The 21,191-nt window shown below is 38.0% G+C and overlaps 3 protein-coding genes and 2 non-coding genes across 6 annotated transcripts; 4 read left to right on the forward strand and 1 right to left on the reverse strand.

Annotated features, from left to right (window-relative positions):
* Positions 1 to 1,444: 1,444 nt before the first annotated feature.
* LOC112748681 (uncharacterized) lies at positions 1,445 to 2,564 on the forward strand. The gene is made up of 2 exons (XM_025796922.1): positions 1,445 to 2,363; positions 2,449 to 2,564. Exons 1-2 carry the CDS (start codon positions 1,445 to 1,447, stop codon positions 2,562 to 2,564), a joined length of 1,035 nt encoding a protein of 344 aa, XP_025652707.1.
* Positions 2,565 to 2,567: 3 nt separating this feature from the next.
* On the reverse strand, positions 2,568 to 3,387 carry LOC140179281 (protein MAIN-LIKE 2-like). The gene is made up of 3 exons (XM_072217990.1): positions 2,908 to 3,387; positions 2,681 to 2,806; positions 2,568 to 2,588 (listed from the first exon to the last, which is right to left on the reverse strand). The coding sequence occupies exons 1-3, from the start codon at positions 3,385 to 3,387 to the stop codon at positions 2,568 to 2,570; spliced, it is 627 nt and encodes a 208-aa protein (XP_072074091.1).
* A 2,381-nt stretch (positions 3,388 to 5,768) lies between these two features.
* Positions 5,769 to 20,466, forward strand: LOC112750467 (uncharacterized). Of its 2 annotated transcripts, none has more exons than XM_072216558.1 (2): positions 5,769 to 5,916; positions 16,886 to 20,466. In XM_072216558.1, exon 2 carries the CDS (start codon positions 17,399 to 17,401, stop codon positions 18,137 to 18,139), a length of 741 nt encoding a protein of 246 aa, XP_072072659.1. In that variant the 5' UTR covers positions 5,769 to 5,916; positions 16,886 to 17,398; the 3' UTR covers positions 18,140 to 20,466. The 2 variants fall into 2 exon arrangements, 1 of the variants encoding a protein (XP_072072659.1); XR_003175844.3 differs by lacking the exon at positions 16,886 to 20,466 and adding an exon at positions 6,536 to 7,352 and having other exon boundaries at positions 5,778 to 5,916.
* On the forward strand, positions 6,224 to 6,304 carry LOC112753599 (small nucleolar RNA R160). The gene has a single exon (XR_003177979.1). It is a non-coding gene; the product is annotated as a small nucleolar RNA R160 (small nucleolar RNA).
* LOC112753598 (small nucleolar RNA R160) lies at positions 6,535 to 6,613 on the forward strand. The gene has a single exon (XR_003177978.1). It is a non-coding gene; the product is annotated as a small nucleolar RNA R160 (small nucleolar RNA).
* Positions 20,467 to 21,191: the final 725 nt, after the last annotated feature.

Genomic DNA, 21,191 nt, shown 5'->3' on the forward strand with positions numbered 1-21,191 from the left:
CAATCAACCCAACATTCATCAATTCATCAACATTTAACACACCAACCATCATTTTAGTTCAACCTATCTTATTGGTCACTAGCCTATGTGTCCATGAATATTATATACTACATAGAGGAAACCGAAACCATACATTGGCCGATTTTTCTTTTTGCACCAAAACTCAAATTGATCATCAAATAGCTTTCAACCAAATTCCAAGCTTTCACATCCATTCCACTAAGCACAATTAAGTTCCAAGAGCTCCCAAAGCCACAATAATCAAACTATATACATATAAATCACCTCAAATCAAACTACGTTTCCAATTATACATAAATTCACAAAGGTTTAGTGGCTCTTACCTTCTCCCATAGATTTACTACCAAGAATCCAAGGCTAAACAAGGATTAGAGCAAACCTAAATACCAAGAATCACAAAAACTCATTTAGGCACAAACCCTAAGTACCCGAAATTTTCAAGAGAGAAACTGGGAAGATTTTGTGATTACCTTGAGGGTTTCTTGGGTGGGTTTTGTAGAGCTCTGCACAAGGAACGCGTAGCTGCAAACGGTGCGGCGATCGGAGCTCTCTATCTCAAGATATGAGCTTTGCAAGTTTGAAGTGAATAGTAACAATGGTGGAAAGCTCTCACCTCTCTCCTCACTTCAGCTGCTGTTGTGTTTAAGTTATGAGGGTGAATGTGGCTGAAATAGGTTCACTTAAGTGTATTTATATGTTGGGCTTGGGCCCAACTTGGGCCCGGTCCAATTCGTTAGCGTTTTTAGCCCGTTTGTCCCAACTTCAGGTCAAACCTTTAAAATTAATGCCCAATTTTCCATTTCTAACATTTTTCTAATGTTTTTGCCAATTTTCACTTTTTCTCATGCAGTACCGGGCAGACTTGAACCGGTTTAACCGGTTCAACTACCGTTTTGCGGTCTTTCATGATTTTTCGCAAAAGGCACATTTTCTGACTCAGAAAAACCCACTGAGTCCAAAAATCACCTTTAAATTCTCAAATTTTCTCTCTAACTTTTCGGAATCTAACTTGGACAATTAATCACTTAATTAACCGGTTGATTAGTCGCGGTTCTTACACACCAGAGTTTCCTCAATACATGAATGCATGTATGTAAAGAAAGATAGTTATGTGATAGTTTGGGGTAGTAGATCAATAAGATCAGAAGAGTAAAGTATGTTATCTATGAATTATAATTTATGTAACATGCCTTTTATTATTTTATAAGTTATTAGTTATTTAGTATGGACTATATTTACTAGGTCTTTAGGTAGATAAGATAGCTAAAATATAGACTTTAATTATATCTGTTAAAATATAGATGATTATTATTTACAAGAATACATATCTTGCTGTGTGATTGTAGCAGAGCTTCTTGCTGTGGTGGATGGTGAATTCACGGTTGGAATAGAATTCAGTTCAAGGGAGGTAGTAATCAAGGCGATGAAGGATTATACCATCCATAGAGGTGTAGACTATAGGGCGTTTGAGTCGGAACCGACGACATTCTATGCTAAATGTACACAATATGGTGCAGGTTGTGATTGGCTGATCAGGGTTACCAAAATACAGAAGAAGTACTGTTGGGAGATAAGGAGGTACAATGGTAGTCACACTTGTACCAGATCTAGTATTTCTCAAGACCATTCGAAACTGGATTCCAAGACAGTTGCAGAAGCAATTAAGCCATTGGTAGAGATTGACCCATCTATAAAGATAAAATCAGTCATTGCGAAAGTACAGTTGAAGTTTAACTACACCATCAGTTATCGCAAAGCATGGTTGGCAAAGCAGAAGGTGGTGGAGTCAATCTTCGGAGGTTGGGAAGCATCATACGAAGCCTTGCCTATATGGTTTGAGGCTATGTGTCACAAGGAGCCGTCAGCAGTGGTTCACTTCGAAACAATGCCTGCGTACCAGGGGGATGATTTGGTTCCTGATATCCGTGTACTGCACCGAGTCTTCTGGAGTTATTATCCTTGTATAAGGGCATTCAGACATTGCAAGCCAGTTGTGCAGGTGGACGGGACTCATTTGTATGAAAAATACAAGGGTTGTTTATTGGTAGCAGTTTCACAAGATGAAAATAACAATATTGTACCTATTGCATTTGCCATAGTGGAGGGAGAGACTTTTGAGGTGTGGTACTTTTTTCTAAGTAACTTATGCCAACATGTGGTGACACGCGATGGTGTAGGACTTATCTTTGATCGACACGATTCCATCGGGTCAGCTATTGCTCGCAGTAATGAGGCTTGGTCTCCTCCTAGAGCTTTCTATATGTTTTGTATAAAGCATATTGAGTCGAATTTCTTGAGGAAGTTCAAGGCACCTTACCTGCGGAAGCTTATCGTCAATATCAGTAAGTTTGAATTACAGGCACTCTTTTATTATTATAAATTCGATGGAATAGAATGTTGTTCATGGTTCAATGTTTCTTAACATAGGATATTCAAGGACGATTCGGGAGTACCAAATGCGCTATGAACGACTACGCGAACGGGGTGAGGCTTACACCAACTGGCTTGGCCGGATCCCATGTGAGCAGTATGCTTTGGCATAATTTTCACGTTCCCAGTTGCGCCACCTGCGATAAAAAATCTCTTATTTAACTAATTATGTAAAAAATAGAATACAATTTCTAGTAGAGATTTCAACGCATACATTAATTCATTTTACCTGTTTGCAATCGGAAACATTCGGGGATTGCCAGGAATCGGGGCAAGAAATGGGAGACGGATCCAAGCCCAAGTAAGCAAAAGTGTAAGTGGACCATCCATCTCCTTGTAGTCGACACGAGTTGCCCTACACAATGATCTATTCAAGTGCGCGAGGCATGCCGAATCCCAACTAAACTGTATGATCCCAGGAAAGTTACGGAGTAAAGGCAGAAATTTCTAATGCACCGCTGCACCAGACTTGTCAGCAAACAGAATTGTCCCAAATAACAACATTATGTGACACTTGACATACCTCTGAATCTGAATATCATTAGTCAACACTGTGCAATCCTTCAAACCCCTAATCCACGTCAGTTTTATAAAGCTTCCTCTACAGTCCATCTTCCTCAGTGCAACACCAAAGTGGTGTAAGCACTCGGCCTCCAAGGCCTCAAAACTACTCATGGTTGGTCCTATAACCGGAATTCTATTTGTCGGCAGACTGAGAATCATCGCCACATCCTTCAATGACACGGCACACTCACCAACCAGAAAATAAAATGTGCGAGTCTCTAGCTGCCATCTCTTGATCAGAGTATTAATCATTGCTGACTGGCATTGAACGACTCCAATATGAGAAACATGGTAAAAATCAGTCTCCCATAAATGCGCCTCAACAATTGGGTTGTACGGATCCGGCAACAAAAAGTGATCACATATCAACATTCATAAACCCTACAATATACATTTTCATTGTAACTACCAGTACATAATTATATTAACAATAACATGATTATGCTCACATATCCATTATTGCTACCAGTAAAATTATATTTTGCACCCAGCTTATGCATAACCAGAATAAATTTAATCGTCATAAATTATTTAAAAAACTTATATATACATATATATATATATATATATATTTTTTTTTTTCAAAGCATATATATAAGAACATCATAACCAGAGTAAGATTATTATTATTATTATTATTATTATTATTATTATTATTATTATTATTATTATTAATTTTTAAAAACGACGTTATTATTAATAAGAATCATAAAACAATATATTAAATTTGTGTTTTAGGTTCGGTCTTCTATTTATTGTCAAAATTATCCTATTATGTTACATTACATATATTCCATTCAATTATCAATGATCAAGAATAATTTATTAAATTTTTTTTAACTTAAATATTATAAATTTATATTTCTAGTAGATTCTAAATTCATATTTCTACTTCTTCTAGTACAATACAATTAAAATAAAAATATATTAATTCGAATTTTCTTCCAACAAATAATAATAATAATAATAATAATAATAATAATAATAATAATAATAATAATAATAATAATCTGATTTCATTCATTCAAACCAGCAAGAACATAATAACAACTAGTCATACATTTCATCTCAAAACAAAGCATACTATTAATAAAAAATTCAGACTTTATAAACTAATTAGTTCTACTCTATTCTCAAACTCCTTAAACTTAATTACTTAGTTCTACTCTATTCCTAAACTCCTTAAACTTAATTACTTAATACTACTCTATTATTTCTATTCTATTACTAAAATCTGATACACTATTATATTTATTAAATCAAAATTTTAAATAATAAAAATTTACATAATTTGGATGTCCGAAATAATTAACAATGTAAAGTTCTAGTTGATTCACTTCCTTAATTTTTGGTCTTTTTGACATTGTATTTAGATTATTTTGACCTGCTATGTGGTCCTTGCAGCCTCCAAAAATGGAGATGGTGTGAGGTTGGGGAGCAAATAGAGAGAGTTTTGGGTGTGAGACTGAAAGTGACGCTGCTGGGAGGGTGGGTTACATTCAGGGTTATTGGAAGGATTGGATTCATTCGGAGGGGAGCTGCATGCATGCCATGTGAAACGAGTGCACAAATTGGATCGAAGATTTTGTGTACCGTCCGATTTCTGTACTCGATCCGTTTGATTATAGTACCCCCATCGGACGGTCCAATTTCTCTTGGACAGGCATCATACGCCAATAAAACACCACCCCATAACTCAGCTATACATCAGTCCTTTCATCATATTAAAAATAAAAAAGTGACGGAGTAAGAGAACTAAAATAAAATCCACCATTTGCAATATCTTTATCTTTATCTTTTATTTAAATATGTTATATATATACTTTAGTATTGCAAAATTCTACTAATATTATTGATACTTAATTTACTCCCTCCTTTTATATTTATTAACTAGTAATCTTTTTTTTTTTGTATGGATAATACAAATGAAAATAATAATCACACAATGCATGTAAATTATTAACCACTCTCTCAAAAAGATAATTAAAAAAAATTATATAAATACACTACCTTATATTGTTGGGTCAGAGTAGTGAATTAAAACTAAATTAACATGCAAATTATATTATTGGGCCAATAATATTGAGAAAGCTGCTAATGAGCTAAACTAAGGCTTGTTTTGGTAAAGCTTTTATTTTTTGAAAGTAGCTTATAAAAGCTAACTTTTAAAAGATGACTTTTTAAAAGTTGTAGTATTTATGTTTGATAAATTAAATTAAAAATTGCTTTTAATAATCACAAGCAACAACAATTGCATTTGGTAAAATAGCTTTTAAAATTTAAAAATGTTATAATAGACATAAATGCAAGCATTAAATTTGAAAATTTGTTAATATATGAGGTTATATTAGACTTTTAAATTTTGAAAAGCACAAGCTAACTTTGAAAAGCTCTATCTTAGGTGCTTTCAAAAGTACCTCAATCTTTTAAAAGCTGCAAGCACAAGCACATGATCTTTTTTATTTACCAAACACAAGATGAGGAGCTTGAGCTTTTAAAAAGCACAAGCACCTCTTCGAAAAGCTTTACCAAACCAAGCCTAAGTATAACTCAAATTACATAATCTTTTTATCCCCATTTAAAAGTTTTGGATTGGAATCTCACTCCTAATTTAAAGAAAAAAATATTGAGAAAGCTAGACTCTATTATTGGGCCTGAATAGTATCCCAATATTATTTACCAAACTTTTAAAGCCCTAAAGTAATGCCCCAAAAATAAACCTTCAAATTATTTACCAAAATCCTAAATCTCATGGGCGAAAACAAAAACGCCGAAACCCTAATTGGAACCTTAGTAGGCTAGTACCGAGTATAAGAGGTTCATCTATCCACAAACTCTTCTATAAGATGCAGCCGCGGCGTCACAACTTCAATTCCGTTGAACAAATTCTTAGCCGCTTCTGTAAGTTACCCTTTGATTCGAGTCATTTTGCGCACGAAATCAATTCTATTATTTCATTTAGTGATGCATCACGTAGCCCCTTGCATCTTCAAGTTTAGTTGCAAGGAAATTACGAGAGAAGGTTTTCAAGGTGCTAAATTTACCCTCGGCATTATTTGTTTAGCGCTTTTTGGCGATAAAATGAGGGTTTTTTCTCGCCCAATTGACTCTATTTAATGCCGAATAGTACTCAACCAGTTTGTTTGATTGATTATATTAGCGTTTGTGTAGTTTAATTTTTGATAGTGATATATCCTTCATTGAGCAAAGCAAAATGATGAAGTTTTATGTCTGAAACTGATGTGGAATTCTTTGGTTTCATATAGGTCTTCAAAGTTCTCTGATTGCTTTGATCTATGCATTGCTTTAAATTTGAATTAGGTAGTTTTAGTTCAATTGATTTTCTCTTTTGGTCCTGTTTTGTTTCGGTCATATGGTTTCCAATCTTCAAGATTCTTAGGGATTTTTTTCTTTTAATTTTCTAATTTTCGTACCTTATATTAACTTTTCTTTTCCAGCTATATCTATTTAAATTTTAGACGTTGAAACAAAACTAAACATTGGATTTACTTGAAAGCAGGCAAAATGATGAGGTTTTAATATCTGAATATTATGTGGATTACCAATTCCCAATGGTCTTCAAAGTTCTCTGATTGCTTTGCTGATCATATTGCTATTGGAAAATGCCATTTTCATTCTAAACAGAATGGTTTATTTCATCATACTCCTTGAAAGCAAAAGGGATGGAACGGCATTATTTATAAATGGTTTTTGTGCTCACTTCTCCATAGGCATCGAACAAACTCACTTTTGTATGGTGTGTGACTGACTCATCTCATCTAATGGTGGAGAAGAATGAGTTGGCTGGTTGTGCATGAATAAATGAGTATATAGACAACACAAATGTTTTGGATAAAATCTTTCATACATGTTGGAGGGCATTGTCGTCTCCTCTAGTATCTTTGCAGTTTTCTCAAGCATTGAAAATAAACCATTATGATTAGAATGTTACTACTAAGAATAAAGAATAGCTAGTGTACCACAAGCACCAAAATTCTTAGTCTGGCATGCAATAATCTGTCAGACTATACGAGCATGGTGCAACAATATTCCTTTTGCCTTGTTTCTTCATGCTTTGTTTGTCTCCTATAAGAATGACATTTGAAGCTGAACTTGGCAGAACATTTAGTGTTGTAGTTAAGTTCTCCTAATTTGTGCTGACATGCTTGTAAATCTGCATCAAAGTATGATAAAAGGGAGGGTGTGAGGACTGAGGAGGAAGCATATACTACGGTCGAAGCATATACTACACTTAGAAGCAAAGGTGTATAACCCCATAAATTACAAGTTATGAATAGTCTGTCCTTCGAGAAAATGAATAGAAGCCAAATTGTGTCTTTTCTTAGCGTAAAACAAAACTCATGAAGCATTTCAAACCAATAAATCCTATCTCAATCTTTAAGAGCCAAGTTATGATCAATGTTGACTAATTTTTTTTGCATAATTTTACAAAAAAAAACTTCCGTTTTTTAGTCTCTATCTTTATCATTTTCACTTCAAATTTTTACTCTTAATAAACCTAAAAGTACCTTATATTTAACTTTTTCCAAAACTACAATTATCAACCTTATCAATTAACTCCTTCAAACAACCTATTTGTTCATACTCTAATCACTACTTAGCTAGGTCCAAAATAAGCAAAGCCTAATCAACAGACATTAGTTGGATTGACATCTGCCTGACCTCATAAGAGGTCGGACGCGACGACGTTATATAAGTCCTACTTGCCATGAGCAGTAATTGACTTTTACAATTTCTTCTATTCATTTAGAAAGGAGATCTCAACAACTTTCCTAACAAAAGGGGACGGTGATCCACCATTAAAGGTGGAGTCACTCTAAAAAGTGATTATTGACTTTACCTTTATTACTATAAATACTTTGACACCATCGGATATACTTTGAATTCAATCTACAAAAAAACCTTTTTAAAACTCGTGCTAACTTAAGCATTGGAATTTTTTGCAAGTACCACGCTCACCTCCTCACGAGGAATTTGGATGGCGGCACCTCGATACCAACAGAAGTTGGATGTTGCCTCAAAGGGAGATTGGACCTCACATCCAGTCCCAAAAGCAACCCATTTTTAGGTAACTCTCAGAACATCGATGCTGTTGTCGGGAACCTGGAAGTTGCACCTAACTATGGCAGACGATCAACTCAAAGACGGACATACGACATCCGAATCCGAGCCAAAACATCACAACGACAATCATGCAATAGTAATACCCCCGCGACAAGATAGAGCGGACAGTTCTATTGGGGAATGGACTTTGGAAAATCCTCAACCCTGAAGAATCAACTTCGAAATACACCCACATGAGGACGTGGTAAACCGACATCCAACAGAACTCATGAGACTCTTATACGGACACCATGGCCGACTAAAACAACTTGAGCAGGAGATAGAACGGCAAAGAGAAGCTGAAAGAGACCTAAGAAGGGAAGTACGACGGCCAGGAGGGAAGAAAAGCTTTTGAAATTAGTAGCCGACCTTTGAGGTTGGAGCAATCATGCAGATCAGGAAGAAAACCTTTTTTAGAGGGGAAAATCCATTCATTGAAGAGATTATGCGGGCTAGTGTTGCCAGAAACTTTAAGAGCCTTGACATGGACCTCTATGATGGAAAGACTGACCCGAGACACCATCTAAGCAACTTTAAAAGCTGGATGTACTTGGTTGACGCGTCAGATGCAACTCGTTGCAAAGCTTTTCCGACGATGTTAACCAAGGTGGCAATAAAGTGGTTCGACAGTCTACTACCTAGGTCCATAACCTGCTTCGATGATCTTGCAAGAAAGTTTCTCACTCGATTCTCCGTTCAGAAAGAAAGTCAAATACGCTCTAAGCCTCCTAGGAGTCAAGCAAGAGGTCAGAAAAACCCTCCAATCTTACATGGAAATATTCAACACAGCCTTCTTAGACAACCAAACTTTGCCTACAAAGGCAGTAATAATAGGGCTAGTTAATGGCCTCAAAGAAGGACCATTCTCCCAATCCATACCAAAGCGACACCCGACCTCCCCGTACGAGGTACAAGAGCGAGCATAAAAGCGCATCAACATGGAAGAAAATGCTCAACTAAGAGAACCTACTAAGCAAAATCTTCCTTACTAGATTCGAGATAGAAAAGAGAAGAAAAAGGGCGAGTACAACTCGGACAAGTCTCGAAGATATCATAACTATACCCCCTGCGAGTCTCCCTTGTTGACATCTATAGGGAGATCTACCATATCGAGAAGCTTCCACGTCATTGTCTCATCAAAAACAAGAAAGATGGAAGTCGGGCAGAATACTACGAATATCACAAGATATATGGACATTCCACTAATGATTGCTACGACTTGAAAAATGTAATAGAAAAACTGGCCAGGGAAGGTCGGTTAGAAAGATACTTAGCAGAAAGATCAGATGATCAAGGGAAAAGAAAAAGAGTGAAGGGAGATAGGAGTCGACGAGATTGGCTACCACGAACTACTGATAGACACATCCACATGATAGTAGGAGGATTTGCAAGAGTTGGAATAACTAAGTCCTCCCGCAAAAGGCATTTGAAAGATGTCTACCAAGTTAGGGAGGAGGCTGAAGTCCCCGACTTGCCCACTATTTCCTTCATGAAAGAAGATGTGCAAGGGATAACATCGGGGCACGACGATCCCGTCGTGATCACAATAATACTCTAATGTAAATTTCCACAGGACTTTGGTGGAACAAGGAAGTTCGGCCACCATCATGGAAGAAAAGGAATTTAGTGCATACCCCAACAATCTTTTTTGGTTGGGAGACATGTCCATCCGATCTCTTGACTTCATTCCACTACACACCACTTTTGATAAATGATGCGTGAGCATCTTATACCCTTTTTCTATTTGTTTTTATATTCTTTTTAGTTAGATTTTATTAAGTTTTATTAGATTTTGGTGCGAAATTCACCTTTGGATGCTACTTTGAGTTTTTCTTTTGTTTTCATAGTTTTAGGTGAAAATCGGAGCAGTTTGGAAAAGCCTGGAAAAAGAGACAAAAATGCTGTCAGTTCCCCTTTGGGCGCTGAACGCCCAACCTGGTGTTCAACACCAGCAAGGGGGCTAGAGTCAGAAGCGCACACTTCCTCTTGGGCATTCAACGTCCAATTCTGGCGTTTAACGCCAGCTTGCTGTCCGAGCCATTCACCAATTGGTCGTCCAAGTGGATTTCGCACTTCCTAGGCTTATCTTATTTTATCTTTGTAATTTTTATTTTAAAATAATATATTTTAAGTTTAGTATTTATTATTAGATTAGTATTTATAGGAGATGATAGATTAGGTTTAGAGATCTTCTTCCTCAGCATCTTTTTAGAACCTTATTTTCTTTGTAAAGTTATGAGCAACTAAACCTCCTGGTTAAGGTTAGGAGCTCTGTTTATTTTTATGGATTAATATTTTTATTTTTTTATTTTAATATATGTTTGATTCAATTCTAAGGTGTGTATCGTTCTTAATCTAATGAAACTGGGTGGAACGGAAGTATGATCGTTTTTCTACATGAGTTCTTGTGATACTCTGACCAAGGTCTCCTGAACTATAGCTTAAGAACACACTTCCTAGATGGCTAATCCATAACTCGTTGGGAACATGGGAACATCTGTTCAGTTGGGATCTGTGGTGATTAGGGTCTTTGTGGTATAAACTAGTTTTCTAAACTTCACCCTCTAATTCGAATTGAATGACCACTGACCATGGCATTTGATGAGGATCAGAGGAGATTAAATTGCTAAGAAATTAGAGTTTAATCACTTACAATTTTCCGTAGAAAGAATCTTTCATTGTAAAATAGTTAGTAAGAAGTTTTAATATGGAAAGATAAACACCTCCGAGACTGATAAACTCCAATTTTGTGGTTTATCTTGTGCTTAATTTAGGAGATTTTATCAACCTATCTCATATTTATTCAATGAAATAGCATGGTTTTGTAATTCTCTCTAAATTTGTGCTTAAGTGGGAAAACATGTTTTTTACGCCTTAAAATAGCTAAATTTAATCCACCTTAATTCCATTTGATACCTTGATATGTTTGTTGAGTGATTTCAGATCCATAAGGCAAGTATTGGATGGAAGAAGTGAAGAGAAAAGCATGTAAAGTGGAGAATTCATAAAGAAATGAGCATTTGGAGAATTCATGGCTACGTGCACGCGTCACCCACGTGTACGTGTGAGGAGGAATTTTGGCTAGCGATGTGCACGTGTCGTCCACGCACACGCGTGAAAAGCGGCACGTGACTTGTAACACCCTAATTAGCCTAAGCCTTACCTTGCGTCGTAAAGTAAAGGTTAATTAGAGATTATGACAGTTCTAAGCTCATACAAAGTATATATATAGAAGGAATATAATAATCTAGAAGCCCGATAAAAGAAATAGCTCAAAGACAGGATTTGAAAAGCGCAAACCGTACTATCTTAAGGCATAAAAAATAGAAGTGATATAAACAATGTAATAGTATAATAGTATAATGTCATAAGAAACTAGCCTCGACTCGCGGAGTTTAAGCCGGCTAGCCATATACAGATCATATAGAAACTTGACAGTTTTAAAATAGCTTATACAAGTTTTTCGCTCATAATACAAGCCTCTAGGCTAAACAAAATACAAAAGAGAGATGTATAAATAGATAAACCAAAAAGATTCCAAAATAGTCCAGGATCCTCCGCTTCTGTCACCATCCCAAAGCTACTCACCGAGGTGGGTTGCGACCTGCATCTGAAAAACACAACAAAGATATGGTATGAGAACCGGAGGTTCTCAGTATGGTAATAGTGCCCAGTGATGTAGGATATAAGACCCCGGGACGCTAAAGGCAATCCTAAGCTCCATATCCATCACAAGATTCAAGCTTAAAGCATTCTAAAACAAATAAGCATAATATAAACCTCATCATAAATAAGCCGGGTAATCTATCTTAAGTGATTTCTATTCTAACTAAACACCGCTGTCCCATAGCCTTCACCAACCTATCCTTCATGCGATTCCATCGCCACCGTCTTCCGAACCTCCTCAATCCTAGTAGAAAGCACAATTAATAACATTGCAAGTAATTCACAAGTAAAAGCATACAATTCAAGTAGATCAAGTAAGCAAATAGGCATGTTATTCAAGTAGGCATACAATTACAAGTCGACAAAGCAAATAAACAGATAGGAAATGCATATGATGAATGCCTTCCCTACTGGCTGTGATATCACATTGTCGGTTCAACTGCCAACCCGACACATCTCCATGGAGACGTTGCCCTTCGGATTTCTCATATGGGAACCCCTAAGATATAGTGCCCGGATCACTGTCCAGGTACCGGCGCCTGCACGCTCTATAGGTCCGAAGGGATGCGAGCGGGATACTCTTGGCATTGACCTCACATCTCATCGCAGGCGGGAAGAACCACTGCCCTTACGTTGCCGCCGCTACCTCGACAGGCGGGATCCAACCGCCGTCCCTGCCGGGCGCATAGCGTCTCATATTCTCAGTAAAAACAATATTTCAGTGGTTTTCAGAAAAATTTTCAGTACACAGAGATCCATCATCTCAATCCGAGTCCTCGACTCACCTCAACCACTGTCCCTTTCATAACTCAGTTTCCAATGTCAAAAGTTCATCATTCCTTATCTCATATATCACTCATCCTCCACCCAACGTCAAATCATTCTCAGCATGCCAGAAACCTAAGCCTCCGTTTTCTAATTTATCATAAAATCGTGTTCTAGCAACCTTAAGTTACATCCCTTGTTCTAATACTCAAAATCAAGCCCAAAACTCTTAAATGGTGTTTTAGAAGCTTACAACCTTGTTGGGAAGGTAGAATAATTGAAAAACAAGAAAATTTTTAAGAAACAGGACGTGTGCGGCCGCACAGGGGTGTGTGCGTGCGCACGCTCAGGAGATTTTAAGATGTGTGCGTACGCACAGGAGTGTGCGTAAGTGATAAACCACTATTTTATGGTTTATATTGTGTTTAATTGTGTGGTTTTATCATGATCCTAACCCACTTATTCATTAATTTAGCATGCATTTATATTTCCTTCCTGAAATTATTACATGATTGAAAACTGCTTCCTAGAGACTTTTAATTAGGCATTTTAATTCTCCTTTATTCCATTCGATGCCGTGATCTGTGTGTTAAGCGTTTTTGGCTTGTGCAATGCACCAGCTACTTTCCAAAGGTGTATGATGAGTCTTTTCTCTAATCTTATTGAGGACTGTATGGAGGTTTTTATGGATGATTTTAGCGTTTATGGTGATTCTTTTAGCCTTTTCTTAGATGGATTATCTAGAGTATTAGATAGATGTGTTAATACAAACCTTGTATTGAATTTTGAAAAATGTCATTTTATGGTAAAACAAGGGATTGTATTAGGACATGTGGTATCTAATAATGGCATTTCTATAGACCCAGCAAAGGTGAATGTTATTTCTAGTTTACCTTACCCCTCTTCTGTGAGGGAAGTCCGTTCGTTCCTTGGCCATGCAGGTTTTTACAAGAGATTTATTAAGGACTTTAGTAAGGTAGCACTTTCTTTATCCAGATTACTACAGAAGGATATTGAGTTCGAGTTCAGTGAAGATTGCAAGCAAGCGTTTGATAAGCTGAAGGCCGCCCTGACTCAAGCTCCAATTGTAAGAGGACCAGACTGGAGTCAGCCGTTTGAAATCATGTGCGATGCTTCCAACCATGCAGTAGGAGCAGCGCTGGCTCAGCGCGAAGGTAAGGATCCTTTTGTTATTGCTTATGCGTCTAAAACTTTAGACGCTGCCCAGTCGAATTATACTACTACTGAGAAAGAGCTTCTTGCTATTGTTTTTGCTCTGGATAAATTCCGAGCTTATTTACTTGGTACTAGAGTAGTAGTGTATTCGGACCATGCAGCTTTAAAGTATCTATTATCTAAAAAGGAGTCCAAACCAAGGCTTATACGTTGGATACTGCTATTACAAGAATTTGATTTAGAAATAAAGGATAGGAGTGGTAACCAGAATTTAGTAGCAGACCACTTGAGTCGCCTTGAGCACATTAAGGATGATTCTACTCCTATAGATGATAATTTTCCATTTGATAACCTGCAAGCAGTATCTGAAGTATCCCCTTGGTATGCACCTGTAGCTAATTATCTAGTTAGCCGCACATTTCCTCCAAACTTTTCTAAGCATCAAAGAGACAAGCTGAAAAGCGAGTCTAAATATTATATATAGGATGACTCATATTTATGGAGATGTGGCGCTGATCAGGTAATTAGACGGTGTGTGCCTCAATCAGAATTCCAGTCCATCGTAGAGGCCTGTCACTCATCTGAGAGTGGAGGACATTTTGGCCCTCAAAAAACTGCTAGAAAAATCTTGGACTGTGGATTCTGGTGGCCTACTCTTTTTAGAGACGTTGCTGAATTTTGTAAATCTTGCCTCCTATGCCAAAAATTTGGTAATATATCCAAGAGGGATGAGATGCCTCAACAATATATGCTTTTCTGTGAAATTTTTGATGTTTGGGGCATTGACTTCATGGGTCCATTTCCAAATTCTAATGGTTATTTTTATATATTGTTAGCTGTGGATTACGTTTCCAAATGGGTGGAAGCAATTCCTACCCGCACCGATAATGCTAACACTGTTGTTTCCTTTGTGAGAAACCATATTATCTGTCGCTTCGGATCCCCACAAGCAATCGTGAGCGATCAAGGCACCCATTTTTGTAACAGGAGACTAACAGGACTAATGAAGAAGCATGGGATAATTCATAAGGTTGCAACAGCATACCATCCTCAGACTAATAGGCAAGCCGATGTGTCAAATAGAGAGATAAAGCGTATCTTGCAGAAGATAGTAAAGCCTCATAGAAGAGACGGAGCACCAGGCTATAAGATGCACTCTGGGCATACAGAACAGCATACAAAACACCCATTAGGATGAGTCCTTTTCGCTTAGTTTATGGAAAAGCTTGCCATCTCCCAGTTGAAATAGAGCACAAAGCCTTTTGGGCAGTCAAGGAGTGCAATATGGGAATTGAGAAAGCCGGAGCTGAAAGGAAGTTGCAATTGCAACAACTGGAGAGCCTTCGCCTAGAAGCTTATGAGAACTCAAGACTACACAAGGAGAAGATGAAGGCTGTACATGACCAGAACATTAAGAGGAAAGAGTTCCAACCTGGGGACTCAGTCCTCCTTTACAAATCTCGACTGAGGCTCATGCCAGACAAGTTGAGATCAAGATGGGAAGGTCCATACAGAGTAGAGAAGGCCAAACCGTACGGAGTCTATCACCTTAGCCATCCTTCGAGCTCGGAGCTTATCAAAGTTAATAGACATCGTTTAAAGTTGTACCATGGCGAAAAGCGGAAGAAAGACAAGGAACTCGAGATCTTCCTCTTGGAAGATCCCCACATAGCCACAGACTGAGCTAGTGGAGCGTCCAACTTATGGACGTTAAAGCAAAGTGCTAGGCGGGAGACAACCCACCATGGTATGATCGTTCTTTTCTCTATTTTTAGTTTTCTTATCCAATAACTCTTCTCTTTATTAGTATATTTCGTGCATCTGCATTTACATACTTTAAAAAAAAAATGCCACGCGACGCGACCGCATCAGCGACGCGTCCGCGTTGCAAGGAGAGGGGAGAAAAAATAAAAACGAACAGAGAGTCACGCTGGAGCATGGCTGGAGGAGTGCCAGTGGCACAAATCGCCCATGCGACCGCGTCGTATGGGCATAATGACCTCCCACGCGACCGCGTGCCCTGATTTTCGACGTAGAAAGGGTGCATAGCTAAAAGTTGTGCTAGAGTGGTGCTGGACTGGCGCTGGACGCACAGTCCCCCTCACGCGACCGCGTGCCCCACGTGGCCGCATCGTACGCCATAAACTGCCCACTCACGCGATCGCATGCCCCATGCGATCGCGTCACCAAAAATTTGGCATTTAATGATTTTGAACAGAGAGTTGTGCGAGTGCAAGCCAACCCTCGCGCCATTGGCACAAACTAGGTCACGCGACTGCGTGACCGACGCGACCGCGTCCCTCACCTTAAGCGCAAGTCGCGCGACCGCGTGCCCCATGCGATCGCGTCGCTTGCGCCGCACAGCTCAACCTAATTTTGCCAATTATCATATCTTTTTCTTCTCCAAATCCTAATTTTTCTTTTCCCTCCTTATTTCTTCCTCCTCCCTTCTTCCTTCTATCTCACCTTTCACTCTCTCTCCCTCACCTCCATTAACAAGGTTTTATTTTCTTCTTCATCCTTTTCTTTTCTATCATTCTTCTTATTTTATATGTTATTTTCTTTTTTTTTTCTTTTTCTTTTCATTATTCATATTTTCTTTTTTCTTCTTTCCTTTTTACATGGTGTTAGAATTTTATTTGAGTCCTTATTCTTCATTATATGCTTGTGGATTGTTGCAAATTGTTGGCAATTATATATTATTTTCTTTAAAGGGTTGCTTGCATGTTCACTTTAATACTTTCTATACCTTATTTACCATGCATGCTATGTGTTTGTGAAAAAGCCCATATGGCATTATGCACTTCTCTATGTTATTCTACTATTCAATGCTTGCTTTTCACAAATTCCCTTTACTATTATATTAATTGAATTTAATTGTCAATACAAACGTGATGGTTTGCTACAGAGTGATGCTTGATCTATGCTACTCATGCCCTTTGCCGGCATGCCAATAAACACCTTGCATTCACTTGTCATCATATGCACTAATTATTTTCCATTAATGATCTTTCACATGTACTCATGAGCGTGTGTTAACATCATTTACCTTTTATTGTGCATTTATAACCATCCTTTTTCGTTCTCTTCTTTGCTATTTATCTCTTTGAATTCAATTTACTCTCTCTTCCCTTTTCAGGATGGCCACCAAGAAAGGAAAAGAGAAAGCTACTCCCAAATCTCCAGCAAGAAGAGGAACTAAAAGAGCACTAGTGGCAGAGCCTTCTTCAACTGCAGTCAAGCCCTCAACAAAAAGAGTTAAGAGGATCATCAAGGTTGATGAAAAAGAGAAAGCCTTTCCAGCAAAGGACATTGCGCGATTTCCAAATCGCTACTGTGAGCAGATGTTCCCTATTCTAGCTGAAAGGAGTTACAACAACGAACACCTTCTTATCCTCCCGCCCAATATTGCCACTTTTGTTGAGCCGCAAATTGAACGAAGACAATGGGGTTTCCTACAGAGACAACAGAAGCAGGTCAATCTTTCTTGGGTAGTCGAGTTCTACTCTAACTTCTACCTGCCTACCCTGAAGTCTGTCTTTGTCCGTCAGAAGCAAGTCCCATTACAGAAGAGGCTATTCAACAAGCTTTGAGTCTTCCCCCTATTCCAGAAGGATTGGACGCCTTTCAAGAAGCTGCATTCAAGCGCCAGATGTACCAATTTGACTGGGAAGCTGTTCTCAGAGTTATCGCACTACCTGGCAGCCGTTGGATCTACGGATACCATCGTACCCGCCCTAAGGGAATATCAGCTTCAGCACTTACCTTGGAGGCTCGCGTATGGGTACAGATCATGTCCCATTACGTCTTTCCGAGCACTCACGAGTCCTCCTTCACTGCAGACATGGCCGTTCTACTATGGTGCATCCTTACAGACCAGCCTCTGAATCTACCAAGACATATCCGGAATGACATGGGACACGTACAAATTGCGGACAACTTACCTTTTCCCGCCTTGGTCTCAGATCTTGTCTCAGCAGCCGGAGTCTCCTACAGAGCTGGAGACACCAAAGCCATGCTCCCACGGGATGATCAGTATGTCCCTAATGGGAAGTACCTCAGACTTCCAGCAGCCACTACAAGCCTTCCCACTGCTCCGGTTGAAGATATCCCTTCTTCACCACCACAAGCACCTACAACTGATGAACTGCTCCAGCAGATAATCAAAAGGTTGGATCGGCAAGAACAGAAAACGAAGTTAAGAGAGCGCCGTCACAAGCGCCGATTCAAACACCTCAAGGAACTACTCAAGGGACACTTCAAGGACTCAGACACCCCGAACTCCACTTCCTTTACCAGCACAGGGAGCCATGATGGTCTCGACTGTGGAGATACTACTACCAGCCCACCCCTGTTCCTGACAGATGGCACCGAGGACGGTGCAAAGCCTTAAGTGTGGGGAGGTCGGTCAGTACCTGACTTCCGGAGGTAATTTCTCTTCCCTAGCACCAATAAATTAGGATATTTTAGTTAGTTTTTTCTTTCTTTTATAGAATAGGATAAATTGCATAGTAATAGGTTAGTTGCATGCATGCTCTACTTGATTGAAAAGACAATAAGTTTCTTCTAAGACTCTATCTTTGGAACAAAATTTCACTAATTTTTAAAATTTTTTATGATAAATTTGCTTGAAGTTGTATTTGAAACATGATGTTTGAGCTAAAGAACACACAACCTGTGAAGATTTGAGCCTTTATGCATGGTTACATTATTTAACCATAATTATTTTATTCTTGTGTGTTTACTTCTCTATGAGTGTAATCTATATTTTGTTTTATCTTATATGTCCAATATTTATTATATTTATATGCTTGCACATGATTGATGCCATTATTTGTTTAAACTCACTCATCCAAATTAAGTCTACCCTTTTCAATTACCTTTGTTAACCACTTTGAGCCTTTAAATCCCATTTGTTCTATATTTCACCACATTACTAACCTTAAGTGGAAAAACAATTGTATATCCCAAATTGAATCTTTGGTTAGCTTAAGATAGAATTGTGTGTGCTAGTTAAGTATGGGAAATTGTGGGAACAAAAGTTATTAAGGGAATGTGTCATGATAATTTAATGGGAATTTGGATACCTACTCATGTGAAACTATAAGAATTAAAAATCTATGTGCATTGATAAGCTATGTTTATTTTTGCTTCTATTTAAAAAAAAATAAAATTTTAATAAATAAATGAATAAGGGGACAAAATTACCCCAATGCTGAATTGAGAATTCAAAGATCAATGCACATATGATAAAAAAATTAAAATAAAAAGTTGATACATGAGTATGGAATGTAAAAGGGGAATTCTGGGTAGCTAGGTATGAATTCTAAGGTTATGCAAGTTATATAGGTTGGGTTGAAGCTTGGGTTAATTAAAGATTCAATTTATAAGCTCACTTGACCATACATGTATCCCTACCTACCTTGGCCCCATTACAACCTTGAAAAGACCTCATGATGTTTGCATTGGTATATTAACTGTTGTTGATTGGTTAGGAGAAGAACAAAAGTTAGAAAGCATGATTAGAGAAGGATAGAGTGATTACCCTATACACTAGAGAGATTAGAGCGTACATACATCATCAGTGAGGGTTCAATGCTTGAATTTCCATGTTTCCTGCTTTCATAAGCTATCTTCTTGCACTTTTATCTGTCTTACTGTATAATGATAGAATTAGTGGAATTTGATTTGTAATTGTTTTGAAGAGCTTATTTACTTTTGATCAAGTGGACAGGAATCATATAGTTGCATTCATATATATAGGATTGCATTGCATTGCATGAGTTTCTGCATGTTCATACTTATTTACTTTATCTCCTTCAATTAAGCATGAGGACATGCTAATGTTTAAGTGTAGGGAGGTTGATAAACCACTATTTTATGGTTTATATTGTGTTTAATTGTGTGGTTTTATCATGATCCTTACCCACTTATTCATTAATTTAGCATGCATTTATATTTCCTTCCTGAAATTATTACATGATTGAAAACTGCTTTCTAGAGACTTTTAATTATGCATTTTAATTCTCCTTTATTCCATTCGATGCCGTGATCTCTGTGTTAAGCGTTTCAGGCTTTATGAGGCATGAATGAGTTGGAGATTGGAAAGGAAGCTAGCAAAAATGGAAGGAACACAAGAAATTGGGGAGATAACCAGCGAGAAGTGACGCGGCCGCATGGCTCATGCGACTGCACGAAAGAGGAGAAATCGCAGTGACGCGGCAGCGTGGCTCACGCGACCGCGCGGATTGGGAAAGTACGAGCGACGCAGAGGCGTGGACGACGCGAACGCGTGGCGAGGAAAAGCGCGTTCGCATGGATGACGCGATCGCGTGACATGTGCGATCTGCATAATCTGCAGGATTTGCTGGGGGCGATTTTGGACCCTATTTTGACCCAGTTTTTGGCCCAGAACAGCAGACTAGAGCCAGAGAACATGAAAAAACCAGGGATAACATTCATTCTACATAAGTTTTAGTTTTTGGATCTAGTTTTACTCCTCCCCTAGGTTTCTCTCTCGAGACATTGATAGTTCTTAGGATTTTAGTTTCTCTAGCTTTTTGCATTGGGATATTGAGAAGAGTTATTATCTCATCAAGACTTCGTCATTCTAGTTTGTTTTCTTTACTTGGCTTACTCTTCCATGTTCTTTGCTTTGTTTAATTTTACCATTGGAATCTTTTTAGGATTATTTAATACAAGGATCACTTTTATTTTTAATTGACTATTTTTAATTTTTATTTACAATATCTTTCTTTAATTCCTTTTTATATGCTATGAATTTTACCTTTACAATGAGTGAGTAGTTCCCTAACTTGATGGGGAGTTGATTGAAAGGAACCCTTGAGTTGGAAGATTCAAGAGAAAGATTGTAATTGGGTTATTGTTGGTTTGCTTTCTAATTCCTGACACCAATCCTCCCAAGAGTGGATTGGGACTTGTGGATAGAACAATATTCCAACTTGTTTTACCTTCCCTTACTTAGTAAATGATAACTAAACGAAATAACTCTCAATTGTCAATTAATCTTAAGAGTGTTCCATCAAGAATAGGGCTTCCATGTAATCAACTCCCAGTCAAGGCTTTTATTTACATTATTCAATTTCATCAATTTAATTTCCTATTTACTCAACTCAAACCTTTTCGAAAACATCTGATTAATAAAATAGCACCCTTTCCTGCAACTCGTTGGGAGACGACCTGTGATTCATACTCCCAGTATTTTAAATTTCAATTTTCTGTGACACCTTTCTAAATTGAGCGGTGGATTTCTGGTGAGTTAAGAACTATACTTGCAACGCACATATTCTAATAAATTTTTAATTCACCAATTTCTGCCCGCATCAGTAAGCACAGGTGAAAAAATTTTCAGAAGCTGTTCACTCGCACAACCTGTGCCAGCGCCCCCAACAGACTGACCTTTCCGACCTGTGCGTCCGCACAAG

Source organism: Arachis hypogaea, chromosome 15 (genome assembly GCF_003086295.3).
Source record: "Arachis hypogaea cultivar Tifrunner chromosome 15, arahy.Tifrunner.gnm2.J5K5, whole genome shotgun sequence".
NCBI classification, from domain to species: Eukaryota; Viridiplantae; Streptophyta; class Magnoliopsida; order Fabales; family Fabaceae; genus Arachis; species Arachis hypogaea.

Coding starts and splice junctions, on each gene's coding strand:
- LOC140179281 (XM_072217990.1), bottom strand. CDS start 3,387: ATGTTGATATGTGATCACTTTTTGTTGCCGGATCCGTACAACCCAATT. Junction 2,807..2,907: donor CTGACAAGTCTGGTGCAGCG/GTGCATTAGAAA, acceptor ATCATTGTGTAG/GGCAACTCGTGTCGACTACA. Junction 2,589..2,680: donor ATGTTTCCGATTGCAAACAG/GTAAAATGAATT, acceptor TTTTTATCGCAG/GTGGCGCAACTGGGAACGTG.
- LOC112748681 (XM_025796922.1), top strand. CDS start 1,445: ATGAAGGATTATACCATCCATAGAGGTGTAGACTATAGGGCGTTTGAG. Junction 2,364..2,448: donor GAAGCTTATCGTCAATATCA/GTAAGTTTGAAT, acceptor TTCTTAACATAG/GATATTCAAGGACGATTCGG.
- LOC112750467 (XM_072216558.1), top strand. CDS start 17,399: ATGTACCAATTTGACTGGGAAGCTGTTCTCAGAGTTATCGCACTACCT.